The 22,876-nt window shown below is 35.2% G+C and overlaps 1 protein-coding gene across 1 annotated transcript in view; it reads left to right on the forward strand.

Moving 5' to 3' along the window:
* LOC149780130 (SUN domain-containing ossification factor-like) overlaps positions 1-22,876 on the forward strand; it is a 122,797-nt gene that overhangs the window by 85,476 nt on the left and 14,445 nt on the right. The window contains exons 13-19 of the mRNA XM_089936905.1: positions 1,282-1,350; positions 4,258-4,354; positions 5,039-5,127; positions 9,767-10,668; positions 15,117-15,451; positions 20,821-20,932; positions 21,663-21,767. Coding sequence (XP_089793031.1) covers positions 1,282-1,350; positions 4,258-4,354; positions 5,039-5,127; positions 9,767-10,668; positions 15,117-15,451; positions 20,821-20,932; positions 21,663-21,767 — 1,709 coding nt within the window. The remainder of the gene's footprint in view (positions 1-1,281; positions 1,351-4,257; positions 4,355-5,038; positions 5,128-9,766; positions 10,669-15,116; positions 15,452-20,820; positions 20,933-21,662; positions 21,768-22,876) is intronic.

Genomic DNA, 22,876 nt, shown 5'->3' on the forward strand with positions numbered 1-22,876 from the left:
TTTCTGTGCTATATTTTATGGATCTAGAGTGGACAGGTCAGTCTGAACCATTTGATTTGCGAATCATTAAGAAAATTTCTGCTAAATAAGTGTTAGAATGATCACGATTTTATTTTCAGTACTGCATGTATCATCTCTGTTTTCATAAACCAGCACTGGGCATTGCAGATATCACTTTCACTCGTTCGGTTGAAAGTTTATTTTGTGACTAACTGAACTTGTCAACATCATCAACTTTATCACCTCTATTTTCATATGAATCAAATAGCTTGCTTAGTTGATCTGCAGACAAACCAAATAAATAAAAAGCTCTTACATCTGCTAAATGAACATACATTATTTGTTTACAATAAAATTAGTACTTTACAGATGGTACTATTTTTAGGCACATGTCACACAATATGAAGCAGTGCAGTGTGGAGAAATGATGCATGATTCTAACAATGTAAAGTAAATGGAGAAAAAATTTGAGTATATTAACCATGTGAGCAGTTTCAGGCACACTTGTGACTCTTGTTTTAAATTTGGAGTAGCCTTGAATATTATTCCATTTCTTTAGCATTATAGATGCCAGCCATTTAAGAATTAATAGAAATATTACAAAGTTTTTGTGAATATTTTGAACTAATAAAATTGCTTAAAATTAAAAGCTGTTTTAAAAACAATTGTGAACAGGAGTTTTCTGTGTTGACACAGGTCACAAGAAAATTACCTCGACATCAGATAAATGGACAGGCTGTAGTTGCTGACTGAAAAAAGAAACATGTAATTAACAAGACATCATTAGATAAAACATGAAAAATGGTGGCAGAGATATGAGAAAAGGAAGATGTAGATAGTTTGTGAGGAAAACTAATGGTTAGGGTTATTATATTGGCCAAAAATGATGGAAGAGTTCAAGGTTCTGGAATTACAGGAATGGATGCAGTTTATTCTCATTGAACCGTAACAATGCTTGTACTAGAGTTTCGTAGTAAGGTGCATTATGATTTGATGGGTGGTACAGTCTCATACGTGCAATATAATTTGACAGGTATTACAATCTCATAGGTGCAGTATGATTGTTGAGTAACCTAGATTCCGAAAAATTTACCCTAGGATTCCTGGTAAGCGTGCTTTTTTATTGGCATCAACAAAACATGCATTATGTCCATTAATGTCAGTTAGTGTATATTCGGCTCTGTATATTAGTCCATGTATATTAGTTATTGTCTTTTTATTTCATAACTGAAGTTATCCCTCTATTCTAATAAACTTGTAGCTGTCATATTTCTGTTGCAGACACAGTGATCAATATTGTGAAGAAAGTTCTGAAAGTAGATAAAGAGCAGAAAGAAGAGGCATACAGAAGTAAGTCAAAAATAAAATGGCGGGTTATTTTTGCCAAAGTATATTATTTGGTATGATTTGGTATGTCTTATTATTTGTTATTTGTTTGGCATTTACTATATATCATCAGAAAATTACATAAACTTGAGTCTAATAATATTGTTTGTTTGTTCAAAAGTAGGACAGTACTGTGAGAAATGTTGTATGTAAAGATGTATTTATAAAATTGCCCTTTCATTCAATATTGAACAGGACTTTTTAATGCTATCGACAAATTTTGCAAAAGATGAAACATAGTATTCAAAAATATGTCATTCTGTACTTACAAACAGCCTTTCATCCAACCACTCTGGTAACCTAAGTGGTTAGAACATTTGCCTTGGATGCAGGAGGTCACGGGTTCGAATCCCAGCCAAGTCATACCAAAGACTTAAGAAAGTTGTACTTGCAGTTGCCTTGTTTGGCGCTCAACTTTAAGAGGTTAGTGTTAGGACTGGTCTGCCTGGTGTCAGGATAATGTGACTGGGTGGGACATGATGCTACATGTCTATGGCATGATGCCCCAGTGCTAGATGTCACTATAAACTGCCATACTGCAGACATTGTATCGATATGATTGCAGAATTGTTAAAAGCTACATTAAAAATTCAAATCTGACACACACAGCCTTCTATCATTCCACACATACAGTCATCCATCCAACCAGTATGTTATTCCTTACATACAGCCTTCCATCCAACCAGTATGTCATTCCATACTTGCACACAGCCTTCCATCCAGCCAGTGAAACCTTTTGGTTAAAGACATCTCTGGCAGCCTAGTGGTTAGAGCATCCACCTCAGATGCAGGAGGTCGCAGGTTTGAACCCAGGCAGAGTCATTCCAAAGATTTATAAAAAATGGTACTGACAGGTACTTCGCTAGGCACTCAGCATTAAGTTTAGGACTGGTTGGTCTGGTGTCAGGATAATGTGACTGGGTGGGACATCATCTTACATGTCTGTGGCATAATGCCCCAGTGCTAGACATCACTGTGAACTGCCACACTGCAGATGTTGTAACAATAAAATTGTTAAAGCCGTGTTAAAAATCCATATCACACACACACAACCATTTGGATAAAGTGTTTTAAAGGACAGTATCCCCATGTTTATTGGCAGTTTGTCATGAGACTTTACTCAAAAATACACAAGATGAAAGGAAATTCATATTGAAGACCACAGACGCTAAAGGACAAGGTCAGAGTGAACAGTTTAGTAGTCATTGGTCAGTGGTTAAAGTTTTTGTTTAATCTGACGATATTATTAGTGCCTTTATAAAGGGTCCTTTAGTAATCATGTTGTCTGTGTGTTTGTCCAGATGGTTGCAATTTGGTTTCTGCAAGGTACTTTTACTTAGAATTGTTAGCTTTAAGCTGATAAAACCTTAAAAGGGTTCCATTTTTAGCCTTACTTGTCATCGTAGGTGTTATGCCTACTGATTGTTCATCCTCAGTTTCTGCTGCACAGCTTTGTTTGGTATACTGAATTTTTAAAACTAGATTTGGCATGCATCTTTAAATATCACTACTGTTGTGGAGGTAAAGGCCACTATTAAATTGCTTAAAGTTGTAAAAAGAGATTTTAAAAAAAATGGTATGGATATACAAGATTTTACATAAAATTCATTAGCCAGTTTGCTTGGATTGTCTTTGGCAATAACAAATTCATTAGCCAGTATATATAGAGTATCTTTGGCAATGACAAATTCATTAGCCAGTATATATGGAGTATCTTTGGCAATGACAAATTCATTAGCCAGTATTTATATGGAGTATCTTTGGCAATGACAAATTCATTAGCCAGTATATATAGAGTATCTTTGGCAATGACAAATTCGTTAGCCAGTATGTATGGAGTGTATATATGGAGTATCTTTGGCAATGACAAATTCATTAGCCAGTATATATGGAGTATCTTTGGCAATGACAAATTCATTAGCCAGTATATATGGAGTATCTCTGGAAAGTACTAATTCAGTGGTCAAAGATAGGTCACAGCATAAATTGTTGTGTAGCTTTTTGGGAGTAGATTGTGAAGAACTTTTCTATGTCTTCTGTTTTTCATACTTAGATTATTATCAGATTCAATAAACATCTTTTAAAGAGCAAATGAAACAGCTTGTAACGGAGTGTTTAGATGGTTTGAGGTCAAGGTCAGAGGGTTGTTTGATGGTGTGTTCCTCAGGTCAAGCAACATCATCACAGTCAAGATGATAGCTTTATGAATTTTTAAATACATATTGAAATCCAGGAATAACATAGTAATAATTCCAATGTACAGTTAGGTAGTGAAGAGTTTAAATGTCCATGAGGTCACACTTTAAACACGTGATAAATATACAATACAAAAATAAAGATACCAACCAACTGACATAATTACTTATTAATTTCTATGTTATTAGCTACTGGATAGTGGTGTGACAATTAATCAAAACAATCAGATTGGTTGGGAAAGTTAAGCAGCCTAGATTTTTATTTTTTTCAAATGCAAAGCATTTTTATTTTATTGTTCCAGAGAGAATGATATGAAAAACTGCTTCTGGCTGATATGGCCTCTCATTGTTTGGCAGGACTCTAGTTCCACCAACATGAAAAATGTCCCAATAAACTATGAAATGTTCTGGAAGTAAATTTATTTTTAAATTTAAAAAAAAAAATTGAAACTGTTTAGCTGAATTTTTGATAAGTTATGATGAACATTACTATAGAGTTTGGTAGAAGTAAGTATAATTCAAGTCTGAAATGTTGCACCTCATCAAATCTGCATAAAGCTTAGTCAGCAAATTATAATTTTCCCTATATAACTTTCAACCTTGCCATCCTATTCCAGAGATAGAGGAAATTGTTAATAGGTACAGTTACTAAGGAATTTCTTTGCTTTTTTAACAGATGGAACAGAGGGTTTTGTTGTAGATCAGAGGAATGAGATGCACAATGCCTCTTTAAATGATACATCTCACATGTTACCCTGTGTCCCTGAAGTCAGGTAAGATAGAAACCCATTTTATTGATCAATGCAATTTTTGAGCCTTGAGGTGTGTCATAATGCTCTCAGTTTTGATGTAAATGTTATAAAGTAGCTGAGAAAACTCAGGTTCCCCTGGATGGGATGCTGCTCCATTGTAGGTTAACCTTAAGCAAGTTTGCTGTCCATTTACAGCTAGGTTGTCTGGGCCAATTTGAGGTTTAACAGTTATGATAATAGAACTGCTATCCATTTACAGCTACGTTGTATGGGCCAATTTGAGGTTTAACAGTCAAGGATTTGAAGATATTAGTGGTGGTTTTAATGTTGGAAGTTGAGTTGACTGTTACATGTTGGAAAATAAAGTAAAAGTGATGATTTACTTTGGTATTACAGATTAGGATGGCTTGTGATGCCACAGTAGCATCACACTTTCTGTCAGTTTAGGATGAATCTACTGTAGCTAATTTAAAAGTGATTCAGTCGCAAAGTGTTACAGTTGCATTTGTTTTAACCAGTCAGAGAGCATTTCACTTGAGCAGATATTTTGTCCATTTAGAGCGTGTGTTACATAAGCAAATGTTCTTTTTTTCTCCATTCAGAAATTATGTTACACTTGCAGATGCTAGAATCAAAGTTAATTGTTTTAAAATTGTTGTTTCTGGTACAACAAAATACTAATGCATGGTAATATATCCACTGCAGAATTTCTGAAAGAAATGTCAGTATGGAAAATGAGTCCATGAAGCAAACAGAACCCCAACCACTGCCACCACATGCTTTCATACCAGAAGGTAGGTATATTAGCTGGATTATTATACCTGCAAGAAAATTATTATTTTTCTTTCTTCTTCACAGCTTCCATTTATAGTGGGTTTCGATAAACACTTTCAGTTGTTTTGAAAGTCTATTTAACAGAAATAAAGTTTGCTCCAAAATATGTCTGCATAGATTTGAGACCAGTTTTTTAATAAGAAGAAATTGATTATTTATTATACATAAAGGCATTAGACTTTAAATCCTTGTTGTTATTTGACATAAAGGCATTAAGTCTAATGATGTTTTTTTTTTTTGGAAGACCAAAATTAAAAATACTATTGTTTTAGAATTATGCAGTTTAAAAACTAATCATGTTTTATGTTTTGTGAATAATGCAGTTTTAAAATTAATAATGTTTTTGAATACTGTAATTTAAAAATTAATATATTTTATTATTATATGCTCATTTTTTTCTCTGTTAACTTTACTTTATCAGAATTGTTTAATATTTTACGATATTGCACACCTTCGTGTTGCACCCACGCGCAGGACACGTGTGCCCAATAATGTATTAGAAACTACTTTGTAAGCAAATCATGTACATTCGCATAGTAGGCACAATATGTTTTGGTTGATTAAATTTGTTTCCAAATGAACTAAAGCAGATGTTTCGTGGACTGCCACATACCAACTGCTTTGCTACATTCCACGTTAACTTTTTGATACATTGTTTCAGATTTTGGCGATAGACACCAGATTTCATAAAATTGCTTGGTACCTACAAATAACATGCAAGCTATAAAGGCATAAACTGTTTCCTTTAGCTGGTAATAAGAATGGCAAAAAAACATACTTAGTTTTACATTCTGAATTTCCTCAATATGTACTTTCTTAGTTCTGCAAATCCGAATTACATGAGCCATGTCATGAGTTCTCAAGCTTGATTACACATTTCAAAATTGTACTGTAATTTCGACTATATTCCAAGTGAAATTACATCTTCCTTACAGCACTCAAAATTCAATAGCGTCTTTTTGATAATTGCAACTGAAACACTTCATATATTCCCCACATTATGATTTCAAATAGTCAGTGACAGAAGAAACAAACTTGCAGATGTAAACACGTTTCTCCCACGCTGCTTCAATCTGATGTATTTCATGTACAATTTGCACAGATGAATCCAGTCCATAATCATGAACTTTCGTAGAATCGAAACAAAATACCAAAATCTATTCATTCCAGGTCAGATGGAAAAGTTGTTGCAATGTGCATTCATTCACAATATGACTTCAAATTTCAATTTTAACTAGACACACCATTTCTTTTAAAAGTTATGTCGAGCGCGCAACTAAGTTCAAATTTATCTGGGTGGAGTTATGTGCGGATTAATAATGTTGTTATGTAATGATGAATCGGTGCTTGTGTATTTAGTTTGGAATATGGCATACATTCAGTTATTTTGTTTCTTGTAGTGTATTTGGTTATATAATTAAGCCTTGGGTAGAAATAGAAAATGAGCATATAATAAAAAGGTTACTGCATTTGTAACGGAAAATATGAACTCGTTTTGTCGGATGGATATACTGCACTCCCAAGGTCGTGCAGTATTCCATCAAAAAAACTTGTTCATAATTTCCCATACAAATGCAGTAACCTATAAATACTGCATAACACATTAATCATGTTTTTGAATACTGTAATTTTAAAAAAAAATTGTTTTAAATACTGGTATTTATATTTTTATATACTTTTATTTCTATATTAATTGTGTTTTTAAATACCGTGATTTGTATATTATTCATTTTTTTTATATACTTTTATTTCAGTATTTCTTGTCTTTTTTGAATATTGAGATATTTTTTGAATAATGTGATTTCAGCATTATTTTTAGGTTCCAATTTTTGTGTAATTTGAAGTTGCTACAAACCAACAGGAATGTGAAAATCCAGTGTAAAAATAATGCATATATGAAGTTAATATGAAGATCCAGTGCAAAATTAATCAATGTATAAATTTAATTTGAAAACCCATAGTAAAATTCACCAGTGTATGAAGTTATGTTTTGACAAAAATGTGATTCATTTTGTTCCGAAACAGAAATTTATACCCACAGAAGTTAACATAATTGTGCTTTCAGATTGACAAGTATATATAAAAAAAATTCTGTTGTAGATCTCCATAGGGGGTATGGACACATCTTGAACCAGCCATGTAACTTAACATTTATTAGTATTTCATGATAAATGAACCTTTGGTCAAACCTGCTTTTGAAACCACTTGTATATAAATACTACTTGGGTACTAAAACAAGTAAAATGGGCCTCATAATTTTAAATCAATGATATTTACCAGTATAAAATTACAGTCTGTTCTTAATGATGGCTTCAGTCTGATATCCAGACTGGTTCTTGTACACAAGTTTGACTCGGCATATAACAGGTATCAATCTAATTGCTAATCAAATGAATTACTAAATGTCAATTCTCTGATTGCAAATGTTAATGCTATCAACATATTTTTCTGACCCATTTCAGTGTAATATAAAATGATCACAGTCTGACAGCTCAGTATAGATGATTACAGTCTGGGAGTGTAATATAGATGATTACAGTCTGGGAGTTTAATATAGATGATTACAGTCTGGGAGTGTAATATAAATGATTTACAGTCTGGGAGTGTAATATAGATGATTACAGTCTGGGAGTGTAATATAGACGATTACAGTCTGGGAGTGTAATATAGATGATTACAGTCTGGGAGTTTAATATAGATGATTACAGTCTGGGAGTGTAATATAGATGATTACAGTCTGGGAGTGTAATGTAGATGATTACAGTCTGGGAGTTTAATATAGATGATTACAGTCTGGGAGTTTAATATAGATGATTACAGTCTGGGAGTTCAATATAAAGGATTATAATTTGTCAGTTTAATATAGATGATTACAGTCTGGGAGTGTAATATAAATGATTACAGTCTGGGAGTGTAATATAGATGATTACAGTTTGGCAGTTTAATATAGATGATTACAGTCTGAGAATGTAATATAGATGATTACAGTCTGAGAGTTCAATATAAATGATTATAATTTGTCAGTTTAATATAGATGATTTCAGTCTGGGAGTGTAATATAGATGATTACAGTCTGGGAGTGTAATATAGATAATTACAGTCTGGGAGTGTAATATAGATGATTACAGTCTGGGAGTTCAATATAAATGATTATAATTTGTCAGTTTAATATAGATGATTACAGTCTGGAAGTGTAATATAAATGATTACAGTCTGGGAGTGTAATATAGATGATTACAGTCTGGGAGTGTAATATAGATGATTACAGTCTGGGAGTGCAATAGAGATGATTACAGTCTGGGAGTGTAATATAGATGATTAGAGTCTGAGTTTAAAATAATAAATGTCCACAGTTTGGCAGTTTAATATAGATGATTACAGTCTGGGAGTTCAATACAAATGATTACAGTCTGAGAGTTCAATATGAATGATTGTAATTTGTCAGTTTAATGTAGATGATTGCTGTCTGTGAGTTTAATAAAAGTGATTACAGTTGGCAGTTCAATTTAAATGATTATAGTTTTTCAGTTCAATATCAGTGATTATTGTTTGGCAGTTCAATGTAAGTTATTACAGTTTGGCAGTTCAATACAGATGATTACAGTTTGGCAGTTCAGTATAAATGATTTCAGTTTGGCAGTTCAGTATAAATGATTATAGTTTGGCAGTTCAATATAAATGATTACAGACTGGCAGTTCAATATAAATGATTACAGAATGGAAATTCATTATAAATGATTACGGTTTGGCAGTTCAATATAGATGATTACAGTTTGGCAGTACAGTTGAAATGATTACAGTCTGGCAGTTTAATATAAATGATTACAGAATGGCAGTTCAGTATAAATGATCACAGAATGGCAGTTCAATATAGATGATTACAATTTGGCAGTTCAATATAAATGATTACAGAATGGCAGTTCAGTATAAATGATTACAGAATGGCAGTTCAATATAAATGATTACAGTCTGGTAGTTCAATATAAATGATTACAATTTGGCAGTTCAATATAAATGATTACAGAATGGCAGTTCAATATAAATGATTACATTTGGCAGTTCAGTATAAATGATTACAGACTGGCAGTTCTGTATAAATGATTACAGAATGGCAGTTCAATATAAATGATTACAGTCTGGCAGTTCAATATAAATGATTACAATTTGGCAGTTGATTACAGAATGGCAGTGTAATATAAATGATTACAATTTGGCAGTTCAATATAAATGATTACAGTCTGGCAGTTCAATATAAATGATTACAATTTGGCAGTTCAATATAAATGATTACAGAATGGCAGTTCAATATAAATGATTACAGTTGGCAGTTCAGTATAAATGATTACAGAATGGCAGTTCAATATAAATGATTACAATTTGGCAGTTCAGTATAAATGATTACAATTTGGCAGTTCAATATAAACAATTACAGAATGGCAGTTCAATATAAATGATTACAGTTTGGCAGTTCAGCATAAATGATTACAGTCTTGCAGTTCAATTGAGACGATTGCAGTATGGAAGTTTAGTATAGAGTCTTACAGAATGGCAGTTCAGTATAGATGATTATAGTTTTCCCCATTACTTCTTTTGTTTCAGGTTCCTATGAACAGGTAGAGAAGTTACCAATAGTAACCAAGCTTGAGGACAATGAGCAGATTCCCAGTGAAAGCCTTAATATTCCTGTGACCTCGGACATTGTGATGCTTGGCCTTGATCTCTCACATGCTGCCACCCATTGTTTCACATGTGACAAAGCAGATGTTTTGGATTTGGGCAGACAAACAGCCTTGACTAAGTTCTGTGCTTATGTTGTTCTTTTTCTTGGGAAACACTTAGCCAGAACTATTAAGCAAGATGATCAGTCAACAAAATTTGATTTCATACTGATTGAAAGCAGTATGAGAAGTGAAACCATAGCAACTGTACAGCCTGGTTCTGTGTCTGAATCAAAAGCATCTGTGATAATACCTGTTGAAGTAAAACCTCTGACACAGTCTGACTCAAATTTGACTACATTTACTCCTACCATGTTAGAAGAATCCTCAACTGTGGCAGTAACAGACATTTCTACTGCAGAGGTTGTGAAACTATCAGTATCAGAAAGTGTTGAAGATACAACCAAAACAGTGGCACAAATCTCAGAAACTCAGATTTTTAATATACTCAACAGTATTCCAACTAGTTCAATATCTTTTTCAACCAAGATTAACGAATCAATGTTGCAGACATCATCTAGTGTTATGGCATCTGAAAGTTCCACTGAGACAACATCTTCACAGGCCTCTGAAACTTTATCCACATCATCGTCAGAATTGGTTTCTGATACACCTTTTGTGGAACCCAGCACAACAGGACTGCCAATCAACACGGAGTCTAGCTTAGAATCGGCTGTGCTCAAGACCCCATCATTAATTGATGTGAAAGACACATTAAAACCAGACACTGACATTGTAGACAGCTCTTTGCAAGAAAGCTTTGCTTGTAAACAGACAGAACAGGTAAGTTATAACTGATACATAAGTTCACTGTTCAGTGTGTAATATTTTTATGTGTATGCCTTGTCATGTACATGTAAATATGTATGCCTTTTCTTGTACATATACTTATGTATGCCTTGACATGTACATATATCTGTGAATGCCTTGTCATGTACATATACATATGTATACTTTGTCATGTACATGTACATGTGTACATCTTTTCATGTACATATACATATGCATGCCTTGTCATGTACATATACCTGTGTATGCCTTTTCTTGTACATGCACATGTGTATGCCTTTTCATGTACATATACCTGTGTATGCCTTGTCATGTACATATATCTGTGTATGCTTTGTCATGTACATATATCTGTGTATGCCTTGCCATGTACATATATTTGTGTATGCCTTGCCATGTACATATATCTGTGTATGCCTTGTCATGTACATATACCTGTGTATGCCTTTTCATGTACATATACCTGTGTATGCCTTTTCATGTACATATACCTGTGTATGCCTTTTCATGTACATATATCTGTGTATGCCTTGTCATGTACATATACCTGTGTATGCCTTGTCATGTACATATACCTATGTATGCCTTGTCTTGTACATATATCTGTGTATGCCTTGTCTTGTACATATACCTGTGTATGCCTTGTCATGTACATATACCTGTGTATGCCTTGTCATGTACATATACCTGTGTATGCCTTGTCATGTACATATACCTGTGTATGCCTTGTCATGTACATATATCTGTGTATACCTTGTCATGTACATATATCTGTGTATGCTTTGTCATGTACATATATCTGTGTATGCCTTGCCATGTACATATATCTGTGTATGCCTTGTCATGTACATATACCTATGTATGCCTTGTCATGTACACATACCTATGTACGTCTTGTGTTCAGCCAACGTGGGTATGTGAGAAAGCTTACCAGTAGCTTCTTGTGGGTCGGTGGTTCTTTCCGGGGTTTTCCCGGGTTCTTCCTCCACCATTAATACTGGCGGCCATCTATAGCCTATCGTGTGCTGAAAAGTGGAGTTAAACCCTACAACAACAACAACAACAACAACAGCAACAACAACATGTATGTCTTGTCATTTGCATGTATTTGTATCCATCAGTCTGAAGAAGGTTCTTAGCATATTTGCATCAAACACTGCACAACAAATGAAATTTCTAGTATTTATTTGTAAGCATATGTAGATGACCCTAATAGATTTTCGAGTCATTACAGCATTTAAATTGTTTTAAAATATATATTTCACCTTTTTAATAAGGACTTTATTGTAACAAACCTTGCTATGACACAGACCTTGCTACGACACAATCCTTGCTAAGACACAGACCTTGCTATGACACAATCCCTAAGACACACTTTGCTGTGACACAGACCGTGCTATGATACACACCTTACTATGACACAATCCTTGCTAAGACATGTAGCTTGCTATGACACAGACCTTGCTGTGACACACACCATGCTATGATACACACCTTGCTATGACACAAATTTTGCTATGACCCAATCCTTGCTAAGACATATAGCTTGCTGTGGCACAGACTTTGCTGTGACACACACCTTGCTATGACACTCACCGTACCATCATGATTAAGTAAGAACAACTTGATGTAAACAGATGAAATTTGATGGGCTTATTTGTCTTAATATGTTGATGACCAAGTTAGATTTCAGGCCATAACAGCATCTTTTTTCATTTTTAATAACATTTTTAAACTTGTTGGATGTGTATCTGTTTTGACACAGACCTTTTGACAGACTGAAGGAGAATTTTGCTTGAGATAAATGAAATTTGGCATGTATATTTGTGTTGATGTGTAGATGAACTGATCGGAGTTCTGGGTCATTTAAGCAAATTTATTAATAGCATACACATTTTTAAAAGAAATATTTTGGTCATTCCCAACATAACTGAGTGAAAACCACATTGGTTAGATAAATAAAATTTGGTATTTATGTTTGCTTGCATACATAGATAACCTCATTAGATGTTCATGTAATTTCAATTCCTTTTTTAATTTTTTAACTTTTCCAGACTTTTTTTTGTCAGTATATCTGCAGGGTTATGCATGCTTCTTCACAAGAATAGATCAGGTTATTGTCTTCCATAAGATGGAGCATATCGTGTTATGATAGTTATCTGTCTGTCTATACATATGTACATCCGTCTTCCATAAGATGGAGCATATCGTGTTATGATAGCTATCTGTCTGTCTATACATATGTACATCTGTCTTCCATAAGATGGGGCATATTGTGTTATGATAGCTATCTGTCTGTCTATACATAAGTACAACCGTCTTCCATAAGATGGAGCATATCGTGTTATGATAGTTATCTGTCTGTCTATACATATGTACATCTGTCTTCCATAAGATGGAGCATATCGTGTTATGATAGCTATCTGTCTGTACATATGTACATCTGTCTTCCATAAGATGGAGCATATCGTGTTATGATAGCAATCTGTCTGTCTATACATATGTACATCCGTCTTCCATAACATGGAGTATATCATGTTATGATAGCTATCTGTCTGTACCTATGTACATCTGTCTTCCATAAGATGGGGCATATCGTGTTATGATAGCTATCTTTCTGTCTATACATAAGTACAACCGTCTTCCATAACATGGAGTATATCATGTTATGATAGCTATCTGTCTGTCTATACATATGTACATCTGTCTTCCATAAGATGGAGCATATCGTATTATGATAGCTATCTGTCTGTCTATACATATGTACATCTGTCTTCCATAAGATGGAGCATATCGTGTTATGATAGCTATCTGTCTGTACATATGTACATCTGTCTTCCATAAGATGGAGCATATCGTGTTATGATAGCAGTCTGTCTGTCTATACATATGTACATCCGTCTTCCATAAGATGGAGCATATCGTATTATGATAGCTATCTGTCTGTCTATACATATGTACATCCGTCGTCCATAAGATGGAGCATATCGTGTTATGATAGCAATCTGTCTGTCTATACATATGTACATCCGTCTTCCATAAGATGGAGCATATCGTGTTATGATAGTTATCTGTCTGTCTATACATATGTACATCCGTCGTCCATAAGATGGAGCATATCGTGTTATGATAGCAATCTGTCTGTCTATACATATGTACATCCGTCTTCCATAAGATGGAGCATATCGTATTATAATAGCTATCTGTCTGTCTATACATATGTACATCTGTCTTCCATAAGATGGAGCATATCGTGTTATGATAGCTATCTGTCTGTACATATGTACATCTGTCTTCCATAAGATGGAGCATATCGTGTTATGATAGCTATCTGTCTGTCTATACATATGTACATCCGTCTTCCATAAGGTGGAGCATATCGTGTTATGATAGCTATCTGTCTGTCTATACATATGTACATCCGTCTGTTATTACCTATTTGCACAATGACACAGGTGGATAGCCAGCTACCATTACCAACCAAACTTAGAAAGTAGCTTGCATTTGGGTAAGGAAGAAACCTTTATACTTTTGGTTCAAAATGTCATTGGTCAATATCACAGGGACTTAAATGAGGAAAACTGTTTCCACACAGTAACTTGTTTTTTTTTTTATCAGATTGCTCACCAAACTTTGTAAATGGCATGCATTTGAGATAAGAAAGACATCTATTAATTTGGAGTTAAAGGTCAAGGTTACAGTGACTCAGAAAACCCCATCTGTTTTCAATTTGATATCTTGAGTTCTTTATTACCCACTTTGATGAAACTTCGGTTGGTTTGCACTTGGAACAGGGAAGACATCTATTCCTTTTGTGGTCAACAAGTCACTGGGCTGAAAAAGAGAAAATTGATTTACACAAAGCTTTTTAAGTTCTGTACATGCCTTGAATAAACTTTGTGGATGGCTTGCATTTAACACAATCAAGACACCGGTTGGTTTGGGGGTTAAAAGGTCAAAGGTCAAGTTCAGAGGGAGTCCTAAATGAAAACAGACTCCACAAAATAACTTACATCCCATGCCACAAACCATGACCAAGTTTTGTGGATGGCATGAATTTGATCCAAGAAAGGCATATACTAAATTTTGGGGTTAATAGGGAACTGAAAATTAAAGAACAAAAATGGTTTCTGCAAAATAACTTGTTTTTTATCAGTTATCCTGACCAGTCTTTGTAGATGGCGTGCATTTAACACAAGGAAGGCACCTCTCAATTTTTTGTTAGAAAGGTGAGGTATTTGACCAACAAAAGATGGTTTTACATAAGAGAAATAGTTTACCACATGGTGGTTGAGTAATCTAGCATTTATGGTACTGTTACTTTTTCAGTTTATGAGTGTGAGTAATTCATTTTAGGTTTCCAATCCATTATCAGAAGTTAAGTTAACATTAAAGATTATTGATTTTTGTAACTAACAAACTAATACATTCCATTTAATCAGGCCAAGGATGACAATCCACTCCCAGAGGTTACCTCCCCTGTCCTCCAAGCCACTGAGCCAATAATACCCTCTATCAGCATAGCCATGGAGGCAACACATCTTGACCTACCCACAGTACCATCAGGAGAATCACCTGTCCATAGCAGCTCTGATTTTGATAAGTCGAAATTGAATGTGACAGAGATACCAACTGGCCCAGAACCTGAAAAAAAATCAGCACTGGATTTGGAGTTGGTTAAAGTGCCAATCATGCCAGCATCCAAAAGAGAGTCGGCAATAATGAGACTGAGCAATAGGATCAAAGTATTGGAGCAGAATGTCACCCTTAGTAGCTTGTATGTCATGGTTTCTCTACCTTTAATGATAAACATTTTGATATTTTACAAAAAATATATTCTGCCTGTAAACTTGTTAAGATGTTTTGACATTGATAATCACTGTTATATGTCCTTAAAATCCAAAACTAATATACCTATTATAACGGTCATAGGAATATTATTAAAACAAAAATTAGATTAATTGTCTGTAACACCATGTAGTATGTTTTTATGATGTAGGAAAAGGATCCAAAGAGTTTGTTTTGATTATACTGGCAGAAATTTTTTCATCCAACCAGTCAAAGAACATGTTGCATTTTAATATTTGATAGATTTGCCTGTGTACAGATTTCATTTCTGAGATGAGTATTTTTGCACAGGATTTGAAATTTAAAAAAAGTATCGCCTTGAATTCTTCTACTTTTAATTATTATTTTTATGAAAAAGTGGAATGCTGAAATAACCTACAATTTTCTTTTTTTGATATCAGAATAATGGGGTTGATTTGGGTTTTAGAGAAACAGCTAGGCATTGCATGATATGTGCAGTTCATACAAAATTTGCAGGTGAAAGTAACCAAAAAAAGTGACTAAAAGTTAATGGTCAAGATTACTGATTCATCGAGTTAATGGTCAGCATTACTGATTCATTGAGTTAATGCTCAGGGTTACTGATTCATCAAGTTAACGGTCAGTGTTACTGATTCATTGAGTTAATGGTCAGCATTACTGATTCATTGAGTTAATGGTCAGGGTTACTGATTCATTGAGTTAATGGTCAGTGTTACTGATTCATCACATTAATGGTCAGTGTTACTGATTCATCAAGTTAATGGTCATGGTTACTGACTCATCAAGTTAATGGTCAGTGTTACTGATTCATTGAGTTAATGGTCAGCGTTACTGATTCATTGAGTTAATGGTCAGTGTTACTGATTCATCAAGTTAATGGTCAGTGTTACTGATTCATTGAGTTAATGGTCATTGTTACTGATTCATCACATTAATGGTCAGTGTTACTGATTCATTGCGTTAATGGTCAGTGTTACTGATTCATCAAGTTAATGGTCAGTGTTACTGATTCATCAAGTTAATGGTCAGTGTTACTGATTCATTGAGTTAATGGTCATTGTTATTGATTCATCACATTAATGGTCAGTGTTACTGATCCATCAAGTTAATGGTCAGTGTTACTGATTCATCAAGTTAATGGTCAGTGTTACTGATTCATTGAGTTAATGGTCAGTGTTACTGATTCATCACATTAATGGTCAGTATTACTGATTCATCAAGTTAATGGTCAGTGTTACTAACTCATCAAGTTAATGGTCAGTGTTACTGATTCATTGAGTTAATGGTCAGTGTTACTGATTCATTGAGTTAATGGTCAGTGTTACTGATTCATCAAGTTAATGGTCAGGGTTACTGATTCATTGAGTTAATGGTCATTGTTACTGATTCATCACATTAATGGTCAGTGTTACTGATTCATTGAGTTAATGGTCAGTGTTACTGATTCATCACATTAATGGTCAGTGTTACTGATCCATCAAGTTAATGGTCAGTGTTACTGATTCATTGAGTTAATGGTCAGTGTTACTGATTTATCAAGTTAATGGTCAGTGTTACTGATTCATCAAGTTAATGGTCAGTGCTACTGATTCATTGAGTTAATGGTCATTGTTACTGATTCATCACATTAATGGTCAGTGTTACTGATCCATCAAGTTAATGGTCAGTGTTACTGATTCATTGAGTTAATGGTCAGTGTTACTGATTCATCGAGTTAATGGTCAGGACTACTGATTCATCAAGTTAATGGTCAGTGTTACTGATTCATTGAGTTAATGGTCAGTGTTACTGATTCATTGAGTTAATGGTCAGGGTTACTGATTGATAGAGTTAATGTTCAGGGTTACTGATTCATTGGGTTAATGGTCAGTGCTACTGAGTCATCAAGTTAATGGTCAGGGTTACTGATTCATCGAGTTAATGGTCAGTGTTACTGATTCATCGAGTTAATGGTCATTGTTACTGATTTATTGAGTTAATGGTCAGCATTACTGATTCATTGAGTTAATGGTCAGGGTTACTGAGTCATCAAGTTAATGAGGGGTGAATTTTAATATTCTTAGGCATCTACATTAAAAGGTGTGCTGCCTACCTCATTGGGGATCAAATCTTCAAGTCTTCAAGGTCACATTGAAATGTTAATCATTTAATACTTGAGTGAGTTCATTCTGTGTCACCTAGTAACTATGTAGCTTTGTTACAAGGATCACTTTGCAATTTTAATCATTGGATACTTGAGTGATCTCATTCTGTGTCACCTAGTAACTATGTAGCTTTGTTACAAGGATCACTTTGCGATTTTAATCATTGGATATCACTGGTCAACAGTGAAATCATTACTGACTTGAAAAGGCCCTAATCTGTAGTATTTTGGTGTGCCGAACACGAATATAACCGTGAAAAATTTGTATTGGCTCTCGTTTTGAAGATATTCATATACCTCATTTTCTATGTTTCACTGTGTAAATTTCTCCAGTAGGACTGCAGCAACATCCGGAATAATGATGTAACATTGCATAATACCATCATGCTCACATCATCCACAGTTGATTGCATCATTTTCTGATGCAATGCAATACTAATGCCATGCGGCTGCTGAAGTAAGTTGACGTCAGCAGTGTACTATACATGTGTAGGCCTATTATACTAATGCCAGGCAGCTGCTGAAGCTGACGTAAGCAGTGTACTATATAAAGCCCAATCAGATAGGTTCAGCATTTAAAATATTTTAGACGTTGTGCGAGACAGTTCAAGCTAGTGTTACATAAAACTTATTATTTTATCCATTTACGTACAATAAAGAACAGTAATGCCTCGAAAGTGTGTTAATACCGCGGACAATTTTTGCTATATTTGTGGGGAAGTGACATTTGCCAACCAGAAGAAAAGTATCAATTCTCAAGTGAAGAAGGCATATCATCTTTACTTCGGATGCAAGGTTGGTGACCAAGACAAGCCTTGGGCTCCGCATATATGCTGTGCTACATGTACAACACAGCTTTCACAGTGGTTGAATTGCAAAAGGTCATCAATGCCGTTTGCAGTCCCAATGGTGTGGAGAGAGCCAAGCAACCACCTAAATGACTGTTACTTCTGCTTGGTTCCTCCTCTTTCCGGCGGAATAACGAAGCGAAAGAAGTCGAGAATAGTCTACCCAAACATTCCGTCTGCATTGAGACCAGTTCCACATGGTGAGGGACTTCCTATTCCAGAACCTCCAGCAGAATATTCTCTTGATTCATCTGACGAAGACAAAGGTGAGTCGACCTGTTCTTCTCCTGGTCCATCAGCATGCAGTGATCCAGATTTTCACTGTGGTGCATCATCAACCCCACACAGAATAACACAGGAAGAACTAAATGACCTGATTCGTGATTTGGACTTATCAAAGAACAAGGCAGAATTGCTAGGATCAAGACTCCAACAATGGAATCTTCTAGAAGAAGATGTCACAATTACTGCATATCGAAAGCGCCACCAGCAATTGGAGCCTTTCTTCAGAAAGGAAAGTAATCTGATATTCTGTTCCGATATTGAGGGCCTCATGAATGCTTTAAAAATCACTCATGACCCACAAGAATGGAGACTATTTGTGGACTCTTCGAAACTGAGTCTCAAGGCTGTGCTTTTGCACAATGGAAACATTCTTCCATCTATTCCAGTAGCGTATGCTGTCCACATGAAAGAGACATACGATAACTTAAGGCAGCTACTGAATTCCATTGAGTATAACAAGTACAGCTGGCACCTCTGTGGTGATTTGAAGGTAGTTGCCCTTTTAATGGGACTGCAGCAAGGATATACAAAATACATGTGTTTCTTATGCGAGTGGGATAGCCGAGCAAGGGAAATGCACTACATGAGGAAGGAATGGACTCACAGGCAGAATGTAGCCATTGGAGAGAAGAATATCCAACACCCAGCTCTGGTTGAGGCTCAGAAAATCTTGCTACCACCCCTTCACATCAAACTAGGTTTGATGAAGAACTTCGTGAAAGCCATTGACCGGACTTTGCCAGCATTCCGATACCTGCATGAAAAATTCCCTCGACTCAGCGAAGCAAAGATTAAAGAGGGAGTTTTTGTGGGTCCTCAGATTCGAGAGCTTTTCAAAGATGACCGGTTCAACAACTTGCTGGAAGGTGACGCAAAACAAGCATGGAATGCTTTTCGCCTAGTTTCTACAAACTTCCTCGGAAATGTTAGGGCAGAAAACTATAAGGAACTAGTAGAAGACATGTTGATGAAGTATAAGAAACTTGGCTGCAATATGTCTCTAAAGATTCACTTCCTTCATTCCCATTTGGATTTCTTTCCTAGCAACTGTGGTATTGTTAGTGATGAACACGGCGAACGTTTTCATCAAGATATCGCAACAATGGAACAAAGATACCAGGGAAAATGGTCCACTACAATGCTGGCTGACTACTGCTGGACACTCCTCAGAGATGCTCCCGAACAGCTGTACAAGAGACAGGCGAAGAAATCTAAGATGTAGTCAATGACTTGATTTTTTATAGGTAGGCTATTACAGTTGACCTTTTACTATTGGAATGCATTTCGTTATGTAAACATTAATTTCTTGCAGATTACAAAAAAACTAGAGCCAATTTTGCAATTTGACTGTCATATTCGTGTTCAGCACATAAAAATTGATAAGAATTGACTAATTTTATTTCAGTAACATGACTTTTGTAAAAATTTGTTGTCCAGTGTATTTGTGCTACCTCACCACAGTTGATAGGGGACACAAATTCACTGAATTTGACTCTTAAAAGCTGTATGAAAATGCTATTCTAATTCCATTTTCTCATAGGAATAGGATAGTATTGTCAGAAGTCACACTGTGTGTTGTATTGCCATGTATTGCTAGGATTTCAGCAGCATTTTGGTTAGGTTGCCTGCCATGACTGGAAGTGGTATGTGGCGCTCCTCCATCGGAAAAGGTGTTGCAGCTTTTGAGGCTAACAGGACAGCTGCAGCAGAGCAATGGAGGCAGGCCAGGAAAGTATGAGACAGTGACCCACTACCTGCATTGCTACCATCCGCTGTCACATTGCCATAGAAAATTCAGGGCATTCCATTAACATGTGTTTAGTTTCCTCAGAAACACAACACCATCCCATTACAGATGAATTTTCTCCAGTCAAATGTGTTTCTCTAAATTTGAACATTACATTTGATTCTTTATAGTTCTAGCTTTGTCTGTTCTTGTGCAGCTCTGATATAGAAACAATATCTTTATTTCGACTCTCTTGCAAGATTCATTGTATATAATCCAGACAGGTATTTATTATCTGTGACCTTTCTATGCAGGTTTTTGGATGCTCTGAGTAAGAGATTCAAAAAGCAGTCTGAGGAGATGATGAAGATGCTGAACAAAACCGTTGCCAAGTTGAACAATGCAACTTTGATATCAGCTGCAAAGGTATGTATACTTTGAAGTACTTGACAATGTATGTACTATTAGGTACTTGACAACATGTGCACATTCACCATTGTTAGTAAAGAATTTTAAAGTTTTTGTCTTGGCTACAAAACCAAGACAAGCTATAATGCATTCAAATCCTGTTATAATGACTATTGTGGTTGCAGGTTGTATTGTATTGAATGTGCCATTATAAAGATTTGATTTCTTATTTTGTGTCTACCATTGGTGAGCCAATCATGACATGATACTGTCTATTAACTTTTTTATATATATGATAACTTTAGTTGTACAGCTTCCACCTCAGCCAGACTTTGTTCGTATCATGCACTTGAGTAGGTAAGAAACAATTTGTGCATAATAATGTGCATTTTTTTAATAGCTTTTTTGGTCACACACAGTAGAGCTTATGGGATGGGCTCTTGTTCTCTGTCCATCAGCTGTCCATCTGTTAGCAGGAGTTTGTTATCACTACTCCTCCTAAACTACTTAAGGATTGCCATGAAACTTTACACAAACCTTTGTTCCATGGTCTAGTCTTGCTTACCCATCACTCATAAAAACAAGTTGACAAATTGATTTTTCCTGTTGTGATATGTTGTCTCCAAAGCAAAATTGGTTATTTTCCACATTCTTCTGAAAGACCATACATCTGAGTACATGAAATAACTTTTTTTGTTCCATCAGTATATCAATGATTAACCTCATATTTTCTCTTTATTTCTTCCAGGACCAGATGCAGGAGGAGCGTATTTATATACTGGAGGAAGAGATTAGAAACTTGACCAGGACAGTCAATTATCTGACCAAAGACCTCGATACACTCAACCAACAGGTCAGTAGCAGTCAGCATGAAACCATTGATGCATTTTGTTTTGTTCTGTAAAAGTACAAGTATTCATTGTAGTTTAAAAAATGATGGATTTTGTCTTGTCCCATTAAAGTTATAAATCTTTCAATGTAATTTAGAGAATGGTGATTTTGTTTTGTTTTCTGTGCCATTAATAGTAACAGAATTATTCTAGTAGTGCCAAACATTCTGATTTGGTGTCATTGCTATTTTTAGCCTCATGTTACGATTATTATAATTCCTTGTGATATTTCAGTTTTTCAGCCCGATAAAACTGTATTCACCAGGATTTAGATTACTGAAACCTTTGTAATGTTTCATTGTAATTCTTTTCTAAAAGCCTACCTATCTACTTTTATCACAAAGCTATTTAGTTGGAGCAATTATGTCCTTTTCTTTTTAATGATACTGCAGCTGAGAAGGAATTGAAAATTGACCAATCAAAAATGACATAAACTTTGATCCCTGATTTATCTGTTATAGTTCAGGTAAAGATGTGGAAATGAACTGTCAGTTAAGAATATACTAATGTGCTTAAAGCAACACAAGATACACTAGCCATCAACAGTGGTTGAATATTTAGATTTAAGTATGTCAGCTAGATTGTAAGATGACTGTATATAGTTTGTCAGCTAGTGGGTAAGATGACTCTCGATAGCATGTCAGCTAGTGGATAAGATGACTCTAGATAGCATGTCAGTTAGTGGTTAAGATGACTCTAGATAGCATGTCAGCTAGTGGATAAGATGACTCTAGATAGCATGTCAGCTAGTGGATAAGATGACTCTAGATAGCATGTCAGTTAGTGGTTAAGATGACTCTAGATAGCATGTCAGCTAGTGGATAAGATGACTCTAGATAGCATGTCAGCTAGTAGGTAAGATGACTCTCGATAGCATGTCAGCTAGTGGATAAGATGACTCTAGATAGCATGTCAGCTAGTGGGTAAGATGACTCTCGATGGCATGTCAGCTAGTAGGTAAGACGACTCTAGATAGCATGTCAGCTAGTGGATAAGATGACTCTAGATAGCATGTCATTTAGTGGTTAAGATGACTCTAGATAGCATGTCAGCTAGTGGATAAGATGACTCT

Source organism: Sinohyriopsis cumingii, chromosome 16 (assembly GCF_028554795.1).
Source record: "Sinohyriopsis cumingii isolate HCF-2022 chromosome 16, ASM2855479v2, whole genome shotgun sequence".
In the NCBI taxonomy this organism is placed as follows: domain Eukaryota; kingdom Metazoa; phylum Mollusca; class Bivalvia; order Unionida; family Unionidae; genus Sinohyriopsis; species Sinohyriopsis cumingii.